Raw genomic sequence first — 26,463 nt, forward strand, 5'->3', positions numbered from 1 at the left:
CACATCATACACATTTTTTTTTCTGAAACATACATGTAAATAATAGCATACAGCTCTTACTTTTCTCTGATACGTCACCCAGCTGACTTCCTACTTGTTTACCTGAAATAAGAATTTCATATTCAATTCTATCTTCAACATCAATATGTAACAAACTCTTCATCATTCCCCATATAATGTTATTTAATATATTTATTTTTCAAGACCTAAAAAAGATTACATTTCATATAAAAACAAGAAAGGTTAAACATATGATTACACTTCTGCATGTCTTCCTTCAGTCTCTCAGCAAGGTCATTCAGGGTCATATTCTTCAGGATTTCAAGTGTGACTTCAAGAGCACCAACTTCCATGTAGGAATTTATCATCGTGTCGGCCAGGTCTGTTCTATCCAAGTGCTTCACCTGACCCCTGGGAAGGGGCTTTAACTCTTTATACTTTGTGTGACTCAGTTTCCATTTAAACTTCTTCAGCTCTTCACCATCAAGCTCCTCCAGATACTCCAACAACAGGTCGGCGAGCGAGTTCTGAGTGTGCAGAATGTTGGAGATGAGTCCATGAGATCTTACAGACCTGTTTATGGTCACTCACACACATGCACTGAACTTTCCCTTAACAGAAGTCAGTTTTCCTGCTCACAGTCTTATGTGGCTGCTGAAGACACCTGCTATGATTTTTTCATTAATATAGAAAACACACGTGTGTTTATTTCTGCATTATTATTTAACCTTTATTTAACCAGGTGAGTCTCACTGATTTTAAAAATCTCTTTTAAAAGAGAGACCTGCCCAATATAAAAAGTTGAAATTTAAGATCCAATAGAGCACATTAAAACAATAAGGTCAAAATCAAAACAGACTACAAACATCACGTTAAGACAGCATCCAATATAATTATACATATTTTAGATGAAGTTATTCTGTTACCAGTACGTCTGTGACATTTTATGTAGGGCGGTATGGTATGGAAGTAGCCTGCGGAAGAGCTCTGCGGAGAGGGAGCTTTTTGTCTGCTATTTTCAACAACCTTCAGCTGAAAATAGTTACTCAACTTAAGCTTTCCTGCCATTCAGTGTCTGGTATTTATGGACAAAATGCATCAAATGCCGAAATGCTATAGACAAACCCCTTGGTGAGCCATTGCTTAGATGTTTATGGCTGTGAAGAAACCAGTTCCTGTGAATCGCAGTCAGACTCTAATAAAAACCAAAAGTAATGTTAGCTTTACAGTATATTCAAAAGTCATTTTACCAGCTGTAATATCTTACAACCAAAGAAAACTGGTCAGTTTTTACTCACACAGGCAGTTTGCAGTCACAGGCAGAGACGTCCACTGATCATTTGGACTCATAACTATGGGCCATATTTCACCCTGTGAAAAAAAGGGAATAGCCGTTACATTACATGTTCTTTCAGTATTCAATGGGTACTTTGGAAAATACACAACAAAACTAGGCATGCTGCTTCTGTTCAATGCAATAAAGAAACAGAAAAACACAGTCAAATGAATAAATACTTTTCTGTGTTTGCATATGTAAGAAACAGCCAACCAAAGAAGGCAAGTAGCAAAAATCGATGCTTTAGAAGAATAAGATAAACAGAAATAGATTAGTATTATTAAACTGGTTTTTATAATCACTAAAGACTAATATTGCACACAGGTTATTTTTTGTTGTTGTTCAGTGATCTTAAGGCCCAAGGGAAGAAACTGTCCTTGAGTCTGGAGTTGCGTGTTTTGATGGACCTGTAGCACCTACCAGAGGGCATCAGGTCAATCAAGTGATGTGTGGGACTGACAGAGTTTCTGAGGATGTTTTGGGCTCTGGAGAGGCAGGGGGAGCTGGCGATGGCTTCCAGGGATGAAAGAGAATAGCTGGGCCGGTATGCATAAAACTTCTCAGAGTAAAATTTCACTCTTAAATGCGTCACAATTCTAAGAATGACGTGATTTTGCTCCTACTCCCAGACTTAAGAATAAGTGGCATGCATAAACATTGTTAAGTGTTAAGAGTAGGTCTCAGCTCCTAAATTATTTAAGACGGCTGGAGAGGACTCCTAAGCCAGTTAGGAGTTGCACGATGGCAGCAGCACTACACGCACCCAGACAGAGACCGCGCACTTTCCGTCAAAGAAAGGACGTCCTGCAGACGTTCGACAATAATGAATTGATAAAAAGGTACAGGCTCCATCATGAGGGCATTCTTTTTGTTACCAACCTAATTAGGAACTGGATACAATCTCTTACATCACCTAAAAATGCAACTGGAAAAATATAATAATAATAATAATTATTATTATTATCATCATCATCTATTATAGCGAGGGTCATAAGAGCAATATAAGTAATGACACAAACCTGTAGCTTGCATGCTTGCTTTATAAACTGTGATTTCCTTTCGCGAGGTCGATAGAACATTATACCACTTTTTTTCACATTCCTCTGCTGAACGCCTTGTCCGAGATGACGCAGCATTTACGGAGCTTGCAAAAGCCCCCTAAGCTTTTTTTCTCCGTGCTTGTAACAGCTGGGCTAAACTTTCCTTCCATTTAAGCACCAACTGTGCCAAAAGAACTGTTTTGTTTGTCGTCCAGTTTGGTTTGTTTTACAATCCAATGTCTTGAGTTTTGCGTTTGACCCATAATTTATACATCATGTGCATCTATTATTGGAAATTGATTGGTGATGTGCTAGGTAGATTTTCGTACAACCAATTAAAGGTATGATCACAGAAAGGTATTGTTTGTGTGTGACGACGCATGAATGATGACAGACACGTGTATCAGCTTCAACCATGTAATGAACAACAGGGGCGCCGGCACGCAGGGCTGAGCCCTACTCGCGGGTCGTGCGCAATCAAAGCAAAACTAACTGATTGCCAATAACATCACTCTAACTAGACCCGTAACATCTTCCTTTTCCAAGTAATCATTACCCGACCAAACATAACTTAAGAAATGCCAAAATGCGAAAAAATTGAGTTACAGTCTTTAGCCTGTTTTCTAGCTGTACTAGTTTACACCAATTACTAACAGTACTGAATTATATTATCACAAATTAAGCCTTACAGGTGGCTTAGATAGCCATCCAGCCCTGGTGTAAGTGTGTCCATCTGAGGTTTCGACACCACCTAGGCCAGGGGCCCTTGGTGCAAGTCCCAGGGGGCTTGGCTCAGTCAGTCGTGGGAGCCTCTTCTGCAGAGCTCACTGGTGCGTGCGCCATAGAAGCACTTGGCCAGTTGCTTCCTGTGGCGCAGCTTTTCAGTGTCTCCTACTACCACAGCTGGTTCAAGGAGTTTAGCTGTCACTGGAATAGAAGTCTTCAGTCGACGGGACATGAGGCGTTGTGCCGGGCTGCTATCCATGTTTTGCGTTGCAGTGTTCCTCCAGTGCAGTATGGCTTTCCAGGGGTCACTACCATCACTTGCAGCTTTGCGCAGCAGAGCCTTTGCAATCTTGACGGCCGACTCTGCCTTGCCGCTTGCCTTAGGGTGTCGAGGTGAGGAGGCTACATGCTCAAACTCCCAAGTAGAGGCGAAATGTGTGAACTGAGCGGTGAACTGTGGACCGTTGTCCGTGATGACCTTTTCTGGCTGGCCGTGTCGCACAAACTGTGCTTTACAACGCCTGATGACCATCTCTGTGGTTAGGTCGGGGAGGAGCTCAATTTCCCAGAAATCTGAGTAATGGTCTGCTAAAAGGAGATAGTCCTTTTGCCTATGGCTCAACAGGTCCATGCTCAGAATTTGCCATGGCCTGGTGGGCAGGTCATGTGAGAGCATGGTCTCCTTTTGCTGCTTGTGAGCAAATTCATTGCAGGTTGAGCAGGTACTCACAAAGTCTTTTATCTCTGCCTGCATGCCGAGCCAGTAAAGTGTCTCCCGGGCATGCCTGTAGCATGCGTCCCCTCCTATGTGACTCGAATGTATGCGTGTGAGCATCTCAGGGCGTAATGATTTTGGGACGATGACTTTCTGCCCCCGGAATAGAATGCCGTTCTGCACACTGATTTCATCCCTGTATGGCCAATATTCTCTGACAGCGAGGGGAGCGTCTTCCTTCACATCTGGCCAGCCCACAAGAACCGTGGATTTCAGTGATTGCAGACATTCGTCCCGATCAGTGTGCCGCTGTATTTGTTCCAGGCGCTTGTCACTCACGTTCAGGTAGGCTGCCTGATTCACATACTGCTGGTCTATCTGCTCCCGTTGCAGAGAGCAGATTGCGTGCCTCCGGTAGCTCATTCCACTGCCCGTGCATTCAGCTGCAGCTCTGCTGAGCGTGTCACTGATGAACATTTCAGGGCCCGGTTTGTAAACGACCCTCAGGCTGTAGTTCTGCAAAGTCATGAGCATGCTTTGAAACTTCTTGGGTGCGCTGAGAAGAGGTTTGCTGAATATGGAGATCAGAGGCTTATGATCCGTCTCCGCTGTGATCAGGTCGCGGCCATATAAATAGTGGTGAAACCTCTGGCATGCGAATACGATGCTGAGACAGTCCTTTTAAATCTGTGCGTAGTTCTGTTCTGCAGGCGTAAGAGCTCTGGAAGCAAACGCGACTGGCTGGCCCTCCTGCATAAGGCAGCATCCCAGACAACGCTGACTGGCTTCACTCTGGACTGTGATTGGCTTAGACGCATCATAGTATCTCAGGACAGGCATTTTTGTCGCCCAGTGACTTCAGCTCGTGAACAGCCGCCTCATGTTTGGGTACAAGTGCCAGGGGGTGTCCTTGTCCAGCAGGCGTTGCAACGGCTCACAGACACTTGACAGATGCGGCATGAACTTGGCTAAGTAGTTGGCGAAGCCGATGAGACACTGTACGCCTTTAGTATCTGTCGGATTGGGCATGTCAGTGATGGCCCTCATCTTCTCTGGATCAGGCTTCAGTCCTGTAGCAGAGAGGATGTGGCCATGAAACTGGACTTCACTGACCTTAAACTGCAGCTTCTTTAGGCCCAGCCGCAGCTTGACCTCACAGCAGCGCTCCATCAGGGCCAAGAGCTTGACGTCATGGTCACTCTCAGCCGCCTTGTCTGTATCTCCACAGCCCACGGCTAGGATGTCATCTGCAATGGGCTCGATGCCGATCAGCCCCGCGAGGAGCTCATGCAGCTTCCGCTGATATACCTCAGGTGCCACAGACACACCAAATGGTAGCTTGAGCCACCATTTCCTCCCCCAGGGGGTCCAAAATGTAGTCATAAGGCTGCTCTCATAGTCCAATTTGCACTGTAGAAACGCATCACGGGCATCCACTAAGGTGAAGACCCTAGCATTCGGCAGTTTGTACAGGATGTCCTCCAGAGTGGGCATAATGTAGTGAGAGCGTCTCAGGGCCTTGTTTAAAAATGTATGGTCGATGCATATCCTCAGCTTCCCCGGTTTTTTTTACTATCACCATGTTGCTGATCCAATCCGTGGGGTCTGTGACCGGGGCTATGTGACCGTCAGCCTCATACTTATCCAACCGAGCCTTCACTGCTGCCTTCATGGCAATGGGAACATTGCGCGGAGCACACTGAACCGGAGGAATGGTGGGGTCCAGGTCGAAATGGACCTCTCCAGAGACGCATTCCACCGGCGAGGTGAACACATCGCTGTATTTACTGAGCAGCCTGTCCTTGGATAGGGGCCTAGGCTGCATATGTGCCACAATGTGAATATCTTCAGGAATCATGAACTGTGTATAAGGCCAAGGCGTTCACAGGTGGAGCCTGACAGAAGAGGATGCTGGCTAGTTTGCACTATTTCAAAAGAGAGTTTGTATCTTTGGCCTCTTACAGTGCATTCAGTTTCAAAAGTGCCCATGGAGCTCAGCATTTCCCCTGAGTACAGCTTCAGTTTTATATCACTAGGGGCGAGCGGTGCATTGGGAGCCAACCTGTCCTTGTCTTGAAGGCCCATTACATTGCATGTGGCTCTGGAATCCAATTGACATTTCTGTGGCTTGTTGTGAAATTGCAGTGTTACAAACCATTTTTTTTTCCTTTTGTTTGTACTGCACCGATTGATTCGTGCATGTAAATGTCCTCATCACTGTTCTGCTCTGAGTGTTCCGTGGAATTGTCCAGGCAGTTTACTTTCCCCTCGATTGGTCTTCGTTTGCTTTTTCGACACACTTTTGCAAAATGGTTATGTGTGCCACATGATTTGCATTGTCTGCCAAATACTGGGCAGTGGTCCCTGCCACTTGTATGGGAGTTGCCGCAGTACTTGCATGAAAGAGCCGATTCTACCGTTCTGGGTGGATCGCTCTGCCTCAATTGGGTTTGCCTAGATTGTTGCCTGGCGATGGCGTGCACAACCTCTGTGTGCGGAGGACCGGCAATCTCCATTGCTCTCATGCGCATGTCCGACAGTTCCGCTGCGCGGCACATCTCAATGGCGTTGGCTAGCGTCAGCTCCTTTTCCCTTAGTAATCTGCGTCTGGTGCCCTCATTGGCAATGCCCAGTACTATCTTGTCCTGAATCAACTCGTCCCTTAGCTGACCGTACTCACAGGTTGCAGCTCTTTCCCTCAGCCTGGACACAAAATTGTCTATGGATTCCCCGTCCTCCTGTCTACAGCTCCCAAAGACGTATCTCTCGTATATAGTGTTCTTCGCTGGTTTGAAATACCTCTGAAGCGCGTCCAGTATGATGGCGGGATCCCCTTGATCCTGTTCGGAGAGGTTCAGGTTGTGTCGGTAAATGTGCCAACAATCACTTCCCATCACACTCCGTAAAGTAGCAGCCTGAATTTTCTTGTCCTTATCAGCTATGCCAGTGACAAGGATGTAGTCCTCAAATTCAGCACGGAATATATCCCAATTAGCGCACCAATCGCCCGTGAAGCTCATAGGCGAAGGGGGTGGAATAGTAGCCGCCATGGTGACGATAACTATCGCTGGGTGAGTCTGTCTCGTCCTCAGCGGGAGAATGGATCAACTTCGGCTCACGACACAAACTCAGCTGATGCTCAGTAACAGGTATGTTGTATAAAGCTGTACATTAATGGTTTAATGTCACTAATATATTCACTGTGCAGCTCCTCTATTGGTTGAACTTAGTATTTGGGGCGGGATTTTATTTGTAGTTCTCATTTCACAACACTTAAGTGCAGTATGATTTCAAGTCTTTTTTTGTATACTTGCATTTACTACATTAAATATATTTAAAATACCAATGAAATGCATTTACTAAAAATATTTAACACAATCTTTTTTCAGATTTTATTATGCACGACCATATAAATTACTTCTTTGTCCATTTCTCTAAACGAAACATGCACTAAATGCATATTTAGAATAGATATGACAAGAAATGTTCATAACTATGTTGATTTAACAAGTTGTCAAAATTCCACTGAGCAACAACTAGCACATTTTAAAAAGTGCACAACAGTTGGGCTATAAACAAAATTCTTTTAAAACTTTTTTTTTTGTATATATATAGCCTTCTCTTGCCCTATTCATCATAATCGCGGTGGATTTAAAAAAAACCTTGATTAAGTCAAAGACAGTACTGTATCATGCTATGCAAATATACACCCAGCACCATTGGTCTACAGGGGAGTAGGCGGTACCAGAAACTGCACAGAAAAGGGTATCACAACTGTCCTGACACCTTTCCGCGTATGTTAATCATCCAAGGGCAGGACCAGCAATCAAATACACTCCTATCCCTTTAAAAAATATACCACTCAAGAGAGGTGCCCTGTATGTTTTTTAGAGTTTTTTTCTCTGACTTGACATCAGAAAAAGAAGAGGAAAAAAAAAAAATCAGTCAAAACAGAGCCAGCAAAGCTTCAATATAAAACATGAAAAAGCTGTAAGGTCCTTTTTGGTCAGAGTCTTTTTCATGATGGTGGGTAAATCTGGGATGGCTCTTCTCATCCTTATGACTTGCACGCATATTAAAATAGGGCAAATATGTGGAGGTGGAGACTCATTGACAACACCCTATAGTGTAAATTGAACACTAAAATAAAGATTAACACTGTAAAAACAACACTCACTGCACACTGTAAAGTGTTAAAGGTAACACTGAATGGTGTGGACCCATATAGACACTTGGTTTCTTCCAACAGGGTATGAAAGAACCGGTCAAGTTCTTCTGAGAAATCAAACTAATGAATGCAGCTGATGCTCAACTTGATTTAACTAAGTTGCTGAAATTATGAATACTTAAGTTACTTTTACTCAATACAAAAATATTTTTACTTTAATTGTTTGAGTTCATAAACTTAAATGATTTAAGGCAATCAGTTTTGTCAAACAGTTTGAGTTGAACTAACTCGACAGGTGTTAGTGTAGTGATCATGAAGTCAACTAAGAGGAAATGAGTTAATGCAACATACTGGAATTTATATCGCCACAATTTAAAATGCGCCAAAAATCTAAGCACACTCAAAACAACTGAGTTACTACTCAAACAATACATTTTTGAGTAAAGTCAAATTTGTGGAAATGAGTGAATCCAATTTTTTGGCAAAATTAATCCCTGTGGTACTCCGTATTTGACCAGTGACTTTGACAACGGAGTACAGTTATTTGCCACACCATATTGATGTCAATTAGTCAAACAGGATTTAAACCAGTTCAACACCCTTCCACACAACACATCATCAAATTTAAGTCTATGTAATATATTAAATTGGTCAATTTTCACACTGTCAGTTTCAGTTGTCAATGTTACGAATTATACGACTATAGTTAAGCCAGTTTCAGTGCTGTGTCCCTGATGGAGTCCTGTCTAGAATCTATCCAGTATATTGTGTGTGCTGTACAGTAACTGAGCAGTAACTATCTTCTTCATAACTTTGGACAGAAATGGTACATTAGAGACAGGTCTGTAATTGCTGAGCTTCTGTGGGTCCAAACTTGGTTCCCTCAGAAGTGACTGATTACTGCTACTTTAAATTTGTCAGGCACATTGTCTGAGGACAGGGACACATTCATTATGGCAGTTATAGATCTTGCCAGAACTCCCAAGGATTCTTTAAGAAGCTGAGGGGGATAGGTCCAGTGGAGAAATGGCCGGTTTGTTTCAGTTATTATTGTTTGAAGTCCTGTTCATTGATTATTTCAAAAACATCAAAGCTGTTTGCATCTGAGTTATTTGTGAGTCACTGGAACATGTGTTACATGCCGTAAGTTTATAGGGCTGTGCTCATGTTTTAGATTCAGTTCCGCCTACAGTCCACAGCTCACCCTCCATCTCCTCAGCCCATTCTCCACTCCTCCTACAGTATCTTGTCCACGCCATTCCTCACTTTCAGGTTGCAGATTTGAAAACGACACTGTCCTGCCATTTTGACAGCTTTGTTCATCGATTCTGTTATTGCGTGCCTTTTCTGACTTGTATATTACTTGTGTATTGACTCTGGATTGTACAGTGGTACCTCAGAACTTGAACTTAACATGTTCAGAACTCCGGATCGAATCTTAAAAAGTTTGAGTTCTGATCGAATTTTCCCCATAAGAAATAATGGAAAACCAATTAATTGGTTCCCGGCCCCCCCAAAAATTATACCTCAATATGTTTTTTTAGCATTTAAACACAAAATGAACGGATAAAACAAGAGCATATACTGTACTAAACACATCTAAGCTCATTTATCAAAACAGTAATTTGTAAAGTAAGAAAATAAATGTATCCAAACAATATGTAAAGTTAAAAAAAAACAATGTGTCCTGCCCCGATCGTCCGCTCCTTCCGTGTGCCACGCCCCCTCGTTAATCCCCGTGTGATCAGCTGTTTCTGGTTGTTGTCATTAGCCCTCTGTATTTCCTCTGCGTTTCAGTTTGTTTCCCTAGTCCGGTCATTGTATTGTCCGTCTGCGTTTTGTCTGCCTTACCTGTAATTAAACCCCGTATTCCCCGATACCTTGACGTCTGCACTTTGTCTCCATTCAGTCTCCGCTCAACCTGACAATATTATTATAATTAAATGTATTAATGGACTTTTAAGAAATTCGAGTTCTAATGAGTTTGAGAACTGAGGTACGACTGTATTGTGTTTTTTATTAATTCTCGCCTCGCCCTTTTCGTACCTTTGCTGTATTTCATTTGCTGTTTGACTTTCGATCACCCCACTCAATTTTCTTTGGTTTACGTCTTCGTTATCCCCTTGGACACTATCACTTCCGCTTGTGTGTATGTTCTGTGTGTCTGATGGTATTGGTGCATAGAGTCTGACTGCCATTTAGTTTTGCGAGTGTGTGTTCGATTCTGTTTATTTGGTTAGGGAGTCAGATGGAGTGTTCGTCTTTTGGTTTCCCTTTCTTTTTCACTTAGGTGCAATTATCCGTGGGTGGCTTGGTAGTTGGGGATTTTTATTTGTTACTTTGGTTGTGGTCACTCCCGAAGTCTTCTATGCTGGGTTACTTGTTCAATGTCAGCATTGTGTGTGAATAAAATGTAAAAATGCAAAACAAATCCCGTTGTCCACAGGTGTTCCCTTGTTCCCCTTATCCTGTTTGTCCCTTTATCCAATTCCCCTTTCCCTTTAATACTGTTACACTCCAACCCTTGACTGAAGATTGCAACACATGTATGAAGTTAATTGTTTAGAATTTTTTTGTTAAAGAAGTCCATGAAACGTTCCCTACCATTATTACTTGGTAGCAGAGATTCAGCAACACCTGTAAAAAAAGCTACAGTCTTAACAAGCTAGTGAGAATTATTTCTATTGCAATCAATAAAGTTAAAATAATCGGCTGAACTTGCCTCCAGCTCTCTAAACAAAACCTCAGTATAGCAAGAAAAATGTATTATATAAGATGCAGCATGTTGACCATGCTACAGCATCAAAACCAACTGACACACCAACTAGCTCATACAACACAACAAACGCTTAGATACTCAGGTAGAGACTAATATGCTCGACATATTATTCTCGTTCATGGTGGGTTTTTACATATTAAGCCTAGGTTAAAAATATTAAATATTAAATGAGCAAATTGATTTGATTTGTTCTTCTATCTCAAGTTGAGGTCTAAAAGCAATAAGGATGCCACCCATTATATCTGCTCTAGGGAAAATGCACTCCTGTAGCCACTAGGGGAGCTCTTGCCTTCTCTCAGCCCTTATGCAGTCTTGTGCAGTCTAGCAAGCTTTATAATCTGTGACAATGAGCACTGCCTTTACACTGACACCCCTGCTGAGAGGTTTTAGTTTTAAGTTACATGACCAATGGCATACAGCTGTTTAACAGTAAATTCTTACAGTTTTATCATTTTCCTCAAGACTGGAACTTTACATTCTGTTCACTTTTATCACAGATGATGGTAAGGTGGCCAAATATAACTTAAAATTCTAAGGCAACACAGAAACAGTGTTTCATAAGTTGAAACATTTTTTTACAGTGATAACTTCAATGCAGTCAAATTAAGTACACTCAAAATAATACACTAAAATTAACAACTGAAAGTCAAAACTGTTTTTACAGTGTAACTCCTGGCTCTAATTCCACATTCACATACACCTCCATACAGAACTGGCTATTGCTCGACTGGCATCATGCTGCATTTTATTGCTCTTCTGCATATGTGGGTCGCGTCAGGACTGTCACCAGTTCACAATGGAATCTGATACTGGCCACATTTTAAAAATGATGTTAATCAGGCAAACAGAAAAAATCAGATCTGAGCAGAAAATCCAAATTTAGCACCTGGGATTGCTGTGTTGTCACCTGCGTTGAGAAAATATGATTTATATTTTGAATGTGGATTTATCTCAAGTTCTCTATACTCAGAATATCAGTTTGAAACAGCTCATATTTTGAGGCCATTCAGGTAGCTCATTTTTGTAAGTTTAACCTGTGGATTTTTTTACAGTGTATAAGTGAAACGAGGCTTTTAGTATGCTGTGTTATGGAAATTCAAAACGTATGACGCAAAATAAAATTTTATTTTAGAAGTCAATTGCTCTTAAAATAAATGGATATTTCTATTTTGTACTCTGTGCTGAGGCTGGTCAGACAGGTCCAACAAGTTCTACAGGAACAGGAAGTATGTGTAACACGTACATCACGAAGGAAACAAGCCGTGTGTTTATTACTATTATCACACTGGTCTATTTAGTAACTAATGTAACAAAGTACCGTGGAATACAGCATCGTCTATGACCAATATATGTATAACTGAGGTTGATGTGATACTAAGCCTAGCTAAACTCAAAATAAATAAATCGCAGGGGCCTGATGGCATCTTACCTTTAGTCTTGAAAGAGATGAGGGATATTATTAGCCAACCTTTGACTTTAATATTCCAGAAATCGTTATCTGCGGGTGTGGTACCATCAGATTGGAAGCATGCTAATATAACACCCATATTCAAAAAAGGGGATAGAAGTAATCCAGCAAACTATAGGCCAATCAGTTTAACTAGCATTACTGGAAAAATAATGGAAGCTATAATTCAAGTGAAAATGGTAGATTACCTAGATGCAAATAACATTATAAAGGATAGCCAACATGGATTTAGGAGAGGTAGATCCTGCTTAACGAATCTGCTTGAGTTCTTTGAGGAAGCTACAAGTGAAATTGATCACAAAAAGGCCTATGATGTGATTTACTTAGATTTCCAGAAAGCCTTTGATGTTGTCCCCCACAAACGGCTCTTGTTAAAGCTTAAAGCTGCAGGAATTTTAGGAACTGTGGCAGCTTGGATCAAAAACTGGCTAACTGATAGGAAGCAGCGAGTAGTTATTAGAGGCACTATGTCACAGTGGGCCTCCGTTTATAGTGGGGTACCGCAGGGTTCAATTTTAGGACCACTATTGTTCCTAATTTACATTAATGATATTGACACGAATACATACAGTAAACTGGTTAAATTTGCAGACGACACTAAGGTGGGCGGGGTAGCAGATACTAATCTAGCAGCAGAGAGGCTTCAACGGGATCTGGATTTAATTAGCGAATGGGCTGATACTTGGCAGATGAAATTTAACACAGATAAATGTAAGGTAATCCATGCAGGGAGCAGAAATATACAGTACAGATATTTTATGGGTTCCACTGAAATAAAGGTAGCTGATTACGAGAAAGATCTCGGTATGTATGTTGATGCTTCCATGTCCCACTCTCGCCAATGTGGGGAAGCAATAAAAAAGCGAACAGAATGTTGGGTTATATCTCTAGATGTGTGGAGTTTAAGTCAAGGGAGGTGATGTTACACTTATATAATTCCTTTATTAAGACCCCACCTAGAATACTGTGTGCAGGTTTGGTCACCATACCTCAAGAAGGACATTGCTGCCTTAGAAAAGGTGCAACGAAGAGCTACGAGAATGATTCCTGGTCTTAGAGGAATGTCTTACGAGGAGAGGTTAGCGGAACTGAATCTGTTCAGCCTTGAGCAAAGGAGACTAAGGGGGGATATGATTCAGGTCTATAAGATTCTAACGGGTCTGGATGCTGTTCAGCCAAATGACTATTTCAATATTAGTCTAAATACTAGAACTCGTGGCCATAAGTGGAAATTAGCGGAAGAACATTTTAAAACAAATTTGAGGAAGCACTTCTTTACACAGCGTGTAGTCAGAGTATGGAATAGTCTTCCTGCTATTGTAGTGGAAGCTAAAACCATGGGTTCCTTTAAATCAGAGCTAGATAAGATTTTAAGAACTCTGAGCTATTAGCTAAGTTCTCCCCAAATGAGCTTGATGGGCCGAATGGCCTCCTCTCGTTTGTAAATTTCTTATGTTCTTATGTTCTTATGTAAGAAAGAATTCCTGCACAAAGCTTACAGAGAAACACTGAGACACCCAGGCAAAGACATAGGTACATTCTTATGTTGCTGATTATAGTGATTTAAAATTATTAATTATTATTAAAAACAACCCCTGCTGAGAGGTAAAGTTAGTTTTAAGTTACATGACCAATGGCATACAGCTGTTTAACAGTAAATTCTTATGTTGCTGATTATAGTGATTTAAAATTATTAATTATTATTAAAAACAATATCTTTACTTGGGTCTTAAGCATGTCACACTTTTAGTCCTGGAAATAAAAATCATAAACTGCTACAAAAGTAACACCATTTTGCTAAAATACTGTCTATCTTACCTTGAGAACTGAACAGGAAGGCAGACAAAACCCAGTGATACTGCTTTAGAAGAGAGAAATCTTTAGTTCTAAAGATTTTGCAATTTCCTTTTTTTTGTAGTTACGGGGTGGGACAGAGCATGTGAAAGTGAAAGGAGGATGGAACAGTTCAGTGGATGGACGGACAGATCCTTGTGGCTCTGGTCTTGCCTCTACAGTAAATGATCTGGTGCATCTTTAATGTCTTGGACACATCTGATCCCAAACTGGGAGGTGATGTTCTCAATCAAGACACTTTCCACAGCACCAGAGTAAAAAGTCCTTAGGGTTATGGGAGAGACCTGAGAATTCCGCGCACTTCTGGTACTGGTGATTTACGGCCTTTACAGCACTCTGAATTCCATATGAAGCAGCTTTGTAAGTCCTATCGCCGGTGGTGAGTCCTGCGTTATAAGCTTTCACTGCCTCACAGATAGTTCTATCTTTTGGTTAGCAAAGGTCTTTATTGTTGCCCTGGGGATTATATTATTAGCCAGCAAAAAGAGATGAAAGGGATGGCTGTACTAGGCTGTGAAACAACAAGGGGATTAGAACAAGCAGCTGGTGCTGGGCAACATGACATTTACAAAAAGCCAATGGGACTGGGGTCCAGGAACCACACAAGACCAGACATCAACAAGACCCAATCAGAAACAAAGGAAGTAGCAACAGCATTAATAGTGTTAGCAGCAGTAGAAGTAAGCATTAGCAGTAGTAGCATTAGTATTATTAGCCTATAATCACCATAAAAGCACCACACTAAAGCAAAAAATAAATTGTATTTCAAATTGAAAATAATATAAAATCTAAATTTAAAAATCATAATTATAATAACACTGATGGAAGGACAAAGACAAGTCTATGGTGGTACAGTTAAAACTTATTTCTGTTTGCAGGCATCTATAGGAGACTTTATAATGCCATGGTGAGGAATCACATTGGCTAAATTTCGGTATTTCCAGTTTTCCTCTGCCAAACTTTCTTGAAATCAACCATCTGTATTTGTTTTCAGTCTTATCAACAAGGTTAGACAAAGTAGTTTATGTATAATCTTCAGTCCAGTCTCCTTTATGACATTCTGCCATTTCTGTCGATTTTCGTAAGGCATTTGATTCGGTTGATCGAATTGCCCTGTGGGACATCCTGAGACTTTGCGGGATCCCCCCGAAGTTGCTGGATGTCATGACTGGCCTGTACACTGGTACTGTGAGTGCTGTGCAGAGTGGAGGGAGATCCTTCTGTGTTCTCCCAAGTTGATTCTCGGGTTCGCCAGGGGTGTGTTCTTGCTCCTGATCTGTTCAAAACTTTTATGGAATGGGCGTTGGGCAGGGTTGTGGGGTCTGGCAGCTGTGGGGCTCATGCGTGGGGCAGCTTGGTGAAGAAATATTTACTGATCTTGAGTTTGCTGATAATGCTGTGACCTTAGCGGAGTCAATAGAGGCTCAAAGTGGCGCTCTTGAGCGCGGCCTGAAATATGAAACCACACCGTGTGCATGTGACTGTCTGTGCATGTGACTGTCTGTGCGTGTGACTGTCTGTGCATGTGACTGTCTGTGCATGTGACTGTCTGTGCATGTGACTGTCTGTGCGTGTGAGGGCCGCGTTTGAAAACACCACAAATTCAGTGTCACTTGGAGGGCATGTGGAGTTATTTTACTCCCCTACGATGAGTCACACAGGTGTCATTATCTGCAGGGATGTTTTTCTGAAAACAGATGGCTTGTAACTCCGGTTTGGAGCCAACAAAGGCAAGAGAGGAGGATTGAAACATCTTCATCACAAGTGTGTGACAGTCTTTAAGGGTATTGGGGGGGGGTTCTTCCCTATGTAGCTTCCAGTGGGCTTCCACATATACAGAAGAGGTAGCAGAGTGTGACAGGGACACTCCCCCCAGTCACACACAGTCACAGCTTACACTAACCCACCTACTTACTCAACCCATCCTGCTGCTAGAGATGGATGCAGGACAGATGACTTCATGTTTTATTTTATGTTTTACCTCAGAGGATTGAGTTGAGACCCGACTCACAAGGCAGGAAAATCACAGAACGGTCACTGGCTCTCTGGGACTTTCGCTGCCCCCTCCCTGATATTCAGCCCCACACATGAGGGGCGGTTCTTCAAGTTCCCATCAGATCAGCCTGCCCCCCCTTCACGGGACAGGTGCCAATCAGCTTCTTCAGCTTCGTAATTGCAATTAATTGGGAAGACTAGCATTGCAATGATCAGCATCATTGTAATGAGTTTTAAATGTTTCACATGGCTACCAAACAGGAGGTATCATGCACAGATTTAGCAGTTGTTTGTTTTGGTTACTTGTTTGAATCCAGTTGTTTACTGTTCAGGTTCAGTGAATCAATACTATTGTGAGGTTATAACTGTGTTCTCTTTGCAGTTTTGCACAAGCGGCTTGCTTGTACCCTATAGCTAGGTGTATTAAAATTGATGAGAGAGGGATATAGGGCTCTCGAAGGAACAAACAGGCATGCTTAGGTTCACTCAAAAACACTTTAATACAAGTAATACAAAATATCTCGCATTAACATCAATACCAAGCTACCATATTGAAGGCAATGCCAAATAACCTCGTACTACAATGGGTATCAAATAATATATATACTGTATATATACACACAAATTATGATTATTATTAATTATTTTTGTTAAATGCATTCAGAGTTTTTTATGTAACCCTGTCATATTATTATTATTATTATTATTTATTTATTTATTTATTTCAATTTCAGTCATTGCATTTCATGTTTGACCTTTGTAATATGGGTACAGAACTCCCACTTAAATGAGCCATACTTGTCAAAATAAGTCAGACTTTCCCTTAATCCTGCTTCGTGGAATACCCCTGGGAGAGTTTGGTTCCATCAGCGTGTCATAAGTGAATCCCCACTGACCTACCATGGCAACTTCGGCGAGTGAACAAGTCTGCTCCGGACCAGGTTAACTGTCTGGCTTAGTTATGCGTTGTCTCAAAGAACGTCCGACGTGTGGGAACAGATTCCCAAAAGATCGTTCCGCTGAACGAAATTCCGCACTCTCACTACTTATGTCATGTCATGAATATAATGAAGCCTATAAAAATCATGTCTTAGTATTCCAATTAATTCCAACATAATTAAAATAAAAGCGTACCCATATTACAAAGGTCAAACATGAAATGCCATGAGTGAAACTGAAAAAAAAAAACCGTTAAAATAATATGAACAGGAAGATATTTTTATATTTTGTTTAGTCACAGTCTACTTTGAAAGTTTATTAGTAAAAAGCAAAGACAAGATACGGCTACAGTATTTGTACAGTATTTCACACAGATGCGATTGAAAGTATTTTACAGAGATCAAATAATACAGAATAACATTATACAGTTAGAATGACATGTGAACTCAACCCAGCTGGTTCCCCGTTGGCTATGGGGACCGACCCAGGCACTTTCGCAGTGTTAGGCAACAGCATAAACCACTGAACCACTGTAGCACTGCAGTAGACATGTAACATTTACATAACTTATGCATTTAGTCTGTCTGGAATTATTTCCCAAGCCAAGTCCCTGGCTTTATTTATGGCCACAGTATTGCCTTTTTTAACAATTACATCTTTGTATTTTTCATACAGCTCCATCAGCAGCGTTTGTTCTGCGGCAGAAAAAAAAACCCCGCTTTCGTTTTACAGGCTTTCCGACTCATTTGATCAATCTGTCCTTCATCCATACATTTGGGCTTCTTAAATATCGCGGGTGTGCACACTAAGTGAGACTATGCAAGTCTGTCTTGTATGAGCCTTGATTAATTAAAGATGAATTGCGTTACCTACTTTCGTGGAATATCTCCCAGGACACAAGTGGCGCGGGTTGTGCATCTGTTTCCAGAGGTGCTCAGTGAAAGTACTTAACAAAGCTTAAAGCAGGGTTTATTCTGCGTACCCACAAAGCAGTATGTTAATTAGTGTAATTGTGTTACGATCAATTGTAGTAGTTAAGTTAATTTACCAGGGAGTGCTATTTAATTATGTTAAATATTAAATAAAATGTTTGGAGCAGGACATTAATAGGAAGCCTTTACTGCCAATATACAGGTATACAAATTTACAATATATACTGCAGACAGAAATATAAAGAATGTAAATATATAGGGGCGGGGAAAGCCCCCCCAATCAGGATTACATTTCATTATATTTTATTCAGATGTTTGTTCGCTTGCAAAACCCAGTCACTTGATTTTGTCTAACATATGTTACACTTCAGACAGAGATTTTACATTTTTGCCACGGAGAAGTAGCGACATGTGACACTCTGATTAGGTAAAAATGATTCCTCCAGCACACAGTGAGCTATCCCAGCATGCACAGGGACACTGAGGAGTTTATATAAACCCTAAACCCTGGACAGAGGGGTTCAGTGAATGAGGAGGTGAACCTGTACAGGATGGTCAGTACATCAGAGGAGACTCTGTAGAAGGACAGAGTACCAGTCATCCAGTCCAGATACACTCCTACTCTGCGGGAATCTGAGGGCTTTATGGGTATGTCAGTCTGTTTATCATTGTGCCGGACAGAGTAACTGTCAGGATAGCAGCGCAGCATCCATGACTTGTCAGTGGCTCCAAACTGACAGTCAGCACTCCGTCCTTTCCTCCCAATTCCTTTATAAGTCACTCCTATCAGGGCTCCATTTCCACTCCACTTAGCCTCCCAGTAACAGCGACCAGTCAGACTCTCTCTGCACAGAACTTGGGGCCAGGAATCAAATCTCTCTGGAAGATCAGGATATGGCTGCTTTGCCCCCCATGTCACCTTCCTGTTCCCCTCTGACAGAGACAGACGTCTGTTTGCTGTGTTGGGGTCCAGCGTCAGCTGGCAGGAGTCTGTAGGCAAGAGGAAGAGCAATTAATCCCATCATGAAGCCCAGCATCTCCATCATTATCACTGTCACACCTCACACACTCACTAACACAGAACTCGCTCCAATACACACATTTTATTCCCAATATACTCATGTAGCCGCGGCGCTCCGGCTGCCCCCTGCGCTGTGAGACGCCGCGCTGAGAGACTCGCTGGGGACCGAACTGCACTTTAGCCTGCGCTCTATTATTCTGTACGATACATAAAATATAAAAACAGCACAAGATCCCCTAATGAAGCAGGAAGTCAAGTATGTGAAATAGCTCAGGAAATGTGGGACATCCGCGCGAAGCTGGCAGGAAAACTCACCGAAATGCTGCACGCGCTAAATTAACAAGCTTAATTGTGGGCATAAATTACGGGGGTTCTAACCCCCCCGCCCAATAATCATGTCTCCCGCAAGGCTTTTTTCTTGTGGAATTAAAGACGCACGGCCATATCAGAATGTATTTCACCCTGTTACATTCTCACACAAACACAAGCAGCCGTAAAGTTTGTTTGTACCCAGATATTATTTTTATTTAAGAAACCAGTCATGTAAATGGACTGCATTTATATAGCACTTTTCTACTCCCATGAGCACTTAAAGCACTTTACAATACATGCCTCACATTCACCCATACATCCACACACTGGTGGTAGAAGCTGCCATGCAAGGCACCAACCTGCACACCGGGAGCAATTTGGGGTTCAGTGTCTTGCTTAAAGACACTTTGATGGGGACAGGAGGAACCGGGACTCAAACCTGCAACCCTCCAGCTGCCGAACAAGAGCACTACCTCCTGTGCCACCATGATCCTAAACGTATAAGCCCAAACCCAGCAGTTTGTTAAAAAAAAAAAGAACTGATCAATGTTTTTAGTGATGTTTGTTTTTTTTTTCCCCTTTGGATGTTGTCTGACATGACACACAGAGAAACTCACCAAAACATAAACATGAAAATCCATCTACATACAGTGCAGACTCATTATAAAAATGGCAGTATTAATGATATTATTAATAAAAATATGCAAACAAACTCACATTTCTGTAAGCCAGGTCTGGTCCTGCACTCTCCACTGTGATCCACACTATAGGAGAAGCAGAATGACATAGTGCTGTTGTATCCATTTATTTATTGGTGCCTCTTCACATACATCTTTAGCGTGTCAGACACACTTTCTACTCACTTCAGCTTCTCCAGTTTACAGCTGGGATCCTCCAGTACAGCAGAGAGCAGCTTCACTCCTGAGTCTCCTGGATGATTGTAGCTCAGGTCCAGCTCTCTCAGATGTGAGGGGTTTGACCTCAGAACTGAAGCCAGGGAAGTACAGCCTCCCTCTGTGACTCTGCAGCCTGACAGCCTATAGAAAGGAAATCATAATTTTTTTACAGGTGGCAACGATTCTTCAGAATGCCAGTGCTGATGTGCCCAAAGCGACCAGCGACTGGCCTGGACCCACCAGACAAACAGCCCATCACCACCTCCCCCTTTTCCTCAATCCCTGTCCTTCCTGTTCCTGATAAAAAGCTGCCATTTGGGGGTAATATTCTGCACCCAGGTTTGCCTGTGTGACTCTGTTCTTGTGACCGCTACACACAGTTCACTGAAGCTCATCTTTTAGCCCCACTGACTGTGTAGTAACAGACATAAATGATCATCTCAGTTCAAAATTAAACTATCCAGTGACAGTGACCCACTGCATGATAATAGCTCAAGAGAGGGGTCAGTATCGCCTCCCCCAGTATGGCTCAAAGCCTGCATCATGGGCAGGAGAGGGAGAGGCTGACTGGTGAGCAGGCTGTTTGTCGTCTCTCTCTCTGAAGACAGACGGCCTGGAGGATGACCACACAGAAAGGACTGCCGCCTCCCGCCTGCACAACCAGTGACCAAGGAGCCGGGCCCAGCCTTGTGCCCTTTCTAAACATAAACGGAAAGTGACATTAAAATAAGTGCAGATTTTTAATTTTAATAAGCAATTCAAAAATGATATGCAACTCCTCCCATGACATATTCAGAGCAATAAAATTGCTTCTACTGCAGCTGTCAGTCATCTTTCTGCCAGATGGCCCCAAACTGACTAGTATCTGTCACGCCCAGCTCCGTACGATCCTCGTGTGTGCCACGCCCCCTCATTACCTTGTGTCAATTCCTGATTGTGATCACCTCTGTCCTGTTATTTTTGGCTAGTCTTGTGTATTTAGTCCACGTCTGAGTACGTCTCGTCAGATCCGTCATTGTAGTGTCCGTGGATGTCCCTACCTGTCTGTCCTTTGGTCAATAAAACCCCATTTACCTGTAAGTACGGCTCGATTCGCCTGCTTTCCGGCTCGCCTGCCCCGCGAACGTGACAGTAACTCTGATAGGAGGAGATGTGAACATCCCCAGCAGCTAATGCAGGCCTGGCAGGCTGTGTTAGTTCTCGTTCCAGCCTAGCTAATGCATGGCTTGTTTTATGTTTAAATTGTAGAAATTAAGGAGTTAAAAGTTAATTGGAAAAAATTCAGGATGCAGCGGTATTTTCAGGAATTCTGTTTGAGAGACCTTAGCACATGAACATTTTAAACACTGTGGTCCACACAGATCTGTACAGTACAGAGAGAGCTGATTACAGGAGTGATTCATCTCTCATAGCTGACAGGCGGCTGATGTGACACAGGAAGGTGCCCATGCAGCAGATACCAATTTATGGTATTTTATGTAGGATCACACATGCACATATCACAGAGCTTAAATTCCAGGTGGCCTGAGACCAGGGCCTAGCCTGGTGCGAGAGGTAGACATTGGCCTAGGCAGCAAAGGGGGGTCAGTGACCCCAGACACATAAACACACTTAAACACACACACACACACACACACAGATAACTAGGGAGGCCAGCACTCCAAATTTTATTGCCCAAAGATTTAGGGACCTACAGACAGCAGTGGACCTCAAGGACAGGGGTCCCTCGACTTGGCACACAACCCCCTCCCCAGACATCCTGCCTTACATACCACTCACCCAACAGACCAACACCCTAAAGAACGTTTCTTCTAAGTCGGCTTTTGTATACCCTGTATATTGATTTACTCACGACTACTAGTCTCAATATACAGATAGGTTATGTTTGTATGTGTCCTTAGACAATCTTAGTGTTTTGTGTGTTACCCTTATAACCATGTTCACGGAGTATCACCTATTTTACCCCTTTACACTTGAACACTTATATAAAGTTGAATAAATAAATAGGTATAGCTACCACTGCATATATGTTCTCATGGTTATACCAGAAGAATCTGGAAAATTAAATAGTGTAACCAGTGTGTCCTAACTTTCAGAGAGTCTTCTTTCTATGTTTAACAACCCCCCCCCCCTTTTCCTTCCACATTCCTTTGTGGTCCTTATCTGATCTTGGTCCATTAGCAAGCTTTTTGTGTTCTACCATGCTATATTAAAAGAACTGAATTAAGGTGTACATTATCCATTCTGGAGAAGATCAACTGGGATAAGCCACACCAACCAAAATGTGTTGTTTCCAGATGTGCAACTTAAATCTCTGGATAAGATGTGCTGTTTGTAATATGAATATTTGATGTAATGTCTGCACAAAGTGTAACATCTGTGAGGTGCAACGAAAAACACCTGTATCATATACTGATGTGAGTCAGTCACATACATACTATAAGTAATTATTAATCAATTAATACAGATGGTATGAGGTATGTACCTGTGAAGCTGGTATGACATGTTTGGTGTCAAACTGATGGACAATCACTCCTGATTCCAAATCTGGTCAGTGATTACCATAAAAGTGGATGTATCAAAAGTTATAGCAGCTTAATGAAAATCATCAGTAAAGGGGGAATCAGTCTGGTCATAAATCCCAAAAGGACTGATACAGACCCCCTTCTGAAAGCCTGCCAAATGGATGACCAGCCATTGGTCCAGGAGTCGAATTCCTGGTCATCCCTATTCATGAACTTTAGACCATAAAACCTGATACCTCAGAACAAATGGTGCAGCGAGAGCAGAGAAAAGCCCATCAGCCCGAGAGGAACAGAAAGACCATCAGCCCGAAAAGAGGCAGAGAACATCAGCCCAGGAGAAGAGAAGCCCACAAGAAGCCCTCCGGTGAAGGCCCAACTAGATAGAGAACTCGCCTGAAACATCGCGAGACTCTCTCTCATCGGCCGTGAGGGGAGCTTCGCTACCAATCGTTTACATTACCTGGTGATGCAGCTCGCTGGACGAGCCTTCTAACCCAGGTTACTAAACGATACTGGTAATTAGTGAATCCCATTTAAGTCTCACATTAACAGACTCACTGGGATACCTCAATTGAGTTTGGAGGAGTCGACCATTCGGCATAACGATTGGTTAATAATCAGCATTAAATAACAACTGATTAAAAATTAATTAACTTCAAAACATATTGGTGGAAATATTAAAATTTACCTGAGCTAATAATTACTACATTTATTTGGTATAATTCCACCTGAAGAAATGTGATTTAGGTTCCTCTGCTATGAAACTGTGAAAAGTCCAGCCCATGCATTTACTCTAGTATAGAGTATAACAATATTATGTCAGGATGACAATACTAAAACAAAACATGTGCATCATGTCCTCTTTACTGAAAAATATAAAGAACTGAAGATTAAAAAGTGTAAATTGATACCTGCTTAGTGAGAATGAAATGGTCTGAGTGCAGTGGTTCGCTTGTCTGACTTGCATTGCAGCCACATAAACACTTTATAATATTAATGTACCAGTTTAGTATTTGTACCGTCAAACTGGACTGACCTCAGTATCTCCAGCTTACAGTGTGAATCCCCCAGTCCAGCAGAGAGCAACTTCACTCCTGAATCCTGCAGGTCATTGTTACTCAGGTCCAGCTCTCTCAGGGGTGAGGAGTTTGATCTGAGAGTTAAAGCCAACGTGTCACAGCTTGTGTCTGTCAGGTTACAGCTGTTCAGCCTGGAAAAAGAAAATATGTTGAGACACAGACACATACACTCACCTAAAGGATTATTAGGAACTCCATACTAATACGGTGTTTGTTTGCACATCCAGGGCATGAAGCTCCCGTTCCACCACATCTCAAAGATGCTCTATTGGGATGAGATCTGGTGACTGTGGGGGCCATTGTAGTACAGTGAACTCATTGTCATGTTCAGGAAACCAATTTGAAATGATTCGAGCTTTGTGACATGGTGCATTATCCTGCTGGAAGTAGCCATCAGAGGATGGGTACATGGTGGTCATAAAGGGATGGACATGGTCAGAAACAATGCTCAGGTAGGCCGTGGCATTTAAACGATGCCCAATTGGCACTAAGGGGCCTAAAGTGTGCCAAGAAAACATCCCCCACACCATTACACCACCACCACCAGCCTGCACAGTGGTAACAAGGCATGATGGATCCATGTTCTCATTCTGTTTATGCCAAATTCTGACTCTACCATTTGAATGTCTCAACAGAAATTGAGACTCATCAGACCAGGCAACATTTTTCCAGTCTTCAACTGTCCAATTTTGGTGAGCTCGTGCAAATTGTAGCCTCTTTTTCCTATTTGTAGTGGAGATGAGTGGTACCCGGTGGGGTCTTCTGCTGTTGTAGCCCATCCGCCTCAAGGTTGTGCGTGTTGTGGCTTCACAAATGCTTTGCTGCATACCTCGGTTGTAACGAGTGGTTATTTCAGTCAATGTTGCTCTTCTATCAGCTTGAATCAGTAGGCCCATTCTCCTCTGACCTCTAGCATCAACAAGGCATTTTCGCCCACAGGACTGCCGCATACTGGATGTTTTTCCCTTTGCACACCATTCTTTGTAAACCCTAGAAATGGTTGTGCGTGAAAATCCCAGTAACTGAGCAGATTGTGAAATACTCAGACCGGCCCGTCTGGCACCAACAACCATGCCACGCTCAAAATTGCTTAAATCACCTTTCTTTCCCATTCTGACATTCAGTTTGGAGTTCAGGAGATTGTCTTGACCAGGACCACACCCCTAAATGCATTGAAGCAACTGCCATGTGATTGGTTGATTAGATAATTGCATTAATGAGAAATTGAACAGGTGTTCCTAATAATCCTTTAGGTGAGTGTATATAACCTACACATTGTTAATAGTACTGACAGCAACATTAAAACAAGCGAGCAGCACAGGCCACTGGTGGACTCAGAGGGGGAATGGGGGGGGGGGGGGGGGTTAGTCCCCCCCTAGTGCCCCCATGGCTGAAAAAACATCACTAATTTTCCCTATTGAATGCTGAAAATGCAACTATTAGCTGCCCATCGCACGATTAAGCACCGTCTAGGGTGCCCCCTTCATGGGAGATGGTCCCTTATAGAGCAAGAAGATGTGATGAAGTGTATTAATGAGAGTCCTTCTAGTGGAGAGAATGTGATGCAGTCCCCTAAAAGGTGCCCATACAATGGTATAAGCAGTCCCTCTGTGTATCCTTTTAATGGAAAAGGGTGCTGGACCAACCTACAGTGGCAAATTATGCAAATGCTCAGAGAATCCACAGCCACTTCCAAAACACTGGAGACGTATGACACATGTGGCAGGGCATCTGGGCCATGATCTACTACAGGACATCTCCACCTGCGTGTGACAGTAAGACCTCTCCTCCAGGTGTGCTGAATCACATCTATGTACGGTTTGAAATACAGAATGACATGGCAGCAAGGAAGATCACCACTACCTCCAACGACCAAGTGCTCTGCCTGACCATGACTGATGTGAGGTGAACTCTGTTCAAAATCAACCCACAGAAGGCTGCCGGACCAGACAACATTCCTGGTCTTCAGCTCAGGGGATGTACAGATCAGCTGTCCTTACAGACATCTTCAATATCTCTCTGAGCACCACTGTCATTCCAACATGCTTCAAAGCCACCACCATCATCTCTGTGCTAAAGAAGTCTTGTGTCCTGCCTCAATGATACCGTCCCGTCTCATTCACACCGATCATCATGAAGTGCTTTTAAAGGCATGAGCTACATAAAATCACAGATGCTCCCTTTACTGGAACCCTGGCAGTTTGTATATCTTCTCAACCGCTCATCAGATGATGCCATCACCACCACCCTCCACCTGGCCCTCACCCACCTGGACAAAAAAGACACTTATGTGAGTTTGCTGTTCAGCATTCAACACAATCATTCCTCAGCAGCTGACAGGAAAGCTGAGACTACTGGGCCTGAACACCTCCCTCTGCAACTGGATCCTGTACTTCCTGACTGGGAGACCTGAGTCAGTCAGGATCAGGAGAAACATCTCCAGTATCACCGAGCTGAGCACAGGGGCCCCCTCAGGGCTGTGTGCTCAGCCCTCTGCTGTTCACGCTGTTGATCCTCAACTGTGCAGTAACGCACAGCTCAAACCACATCATCAAGTTTGCTGATCACACGACTTTGGTGGGTATGATCAGTGAGAATGAGGAGGTAGCATAAAGGGTGGAGGTATAACGTCTAATAGACTGATGTGGAACCAACAACCTCTCTCTGAATGTGGAGAA

At 42.6% G+C, this 26,463-nt stretch overlaps 1 protein-coding gene across 8 annotated transcripts in view; it reads right to left on the reverse strand.

The window, feature by feature from the left end:
* The window catches only part of LOC111848838 (NLR family CARD domain-containing protein 3-like), a 212,845-nt gene that overhangs the window by 142,421 nt on the left and 43,961 nt on the right, over positions 1-26,463 (reverse strand). For 5 of the 8 annotated variants that reach the window (XM_072710545.1, XM_072710541.1, XM_072710543.1 and 2 more), the window contains exon 7: positions 23,743-23,916. The exons of 1 other annotated variant lie outside the window; for it this stretch is intronic. In XM_072710545.1, the coding sequence (XP_072566646.1) occupies positions 23,743-23,916 (174 nt within the window). Of the gene's footprint in view, positions 1-60; positions 103-259; positions 528-1,125; positions 1,196-1,298; positions 1,372-14,050; positions 14,107-23,742; positions 23,917-26,463 lie in introns of those variants that run through there. 2 more of the 8 variants (XM_072710548.1, XM_072710544.1) reach the window with 2 other exon arrangements.

Source organism: Paramormyrops kingsleyae, chromosome 4 (assembly GCF_048594095.1).
Source record: "Paramormyrops kingsleyae isolate MSU_618 chromosome 4, PKINGS_0.4, whole genome shotgun sequence".
NCBI classification, from domain to species: Eukaryota; Metazoa; Chordata; class Actinopteri; order Osteoglossiformes; family Mormyridae; genus Paramormyrops; species Paramormyrops kingsleyae.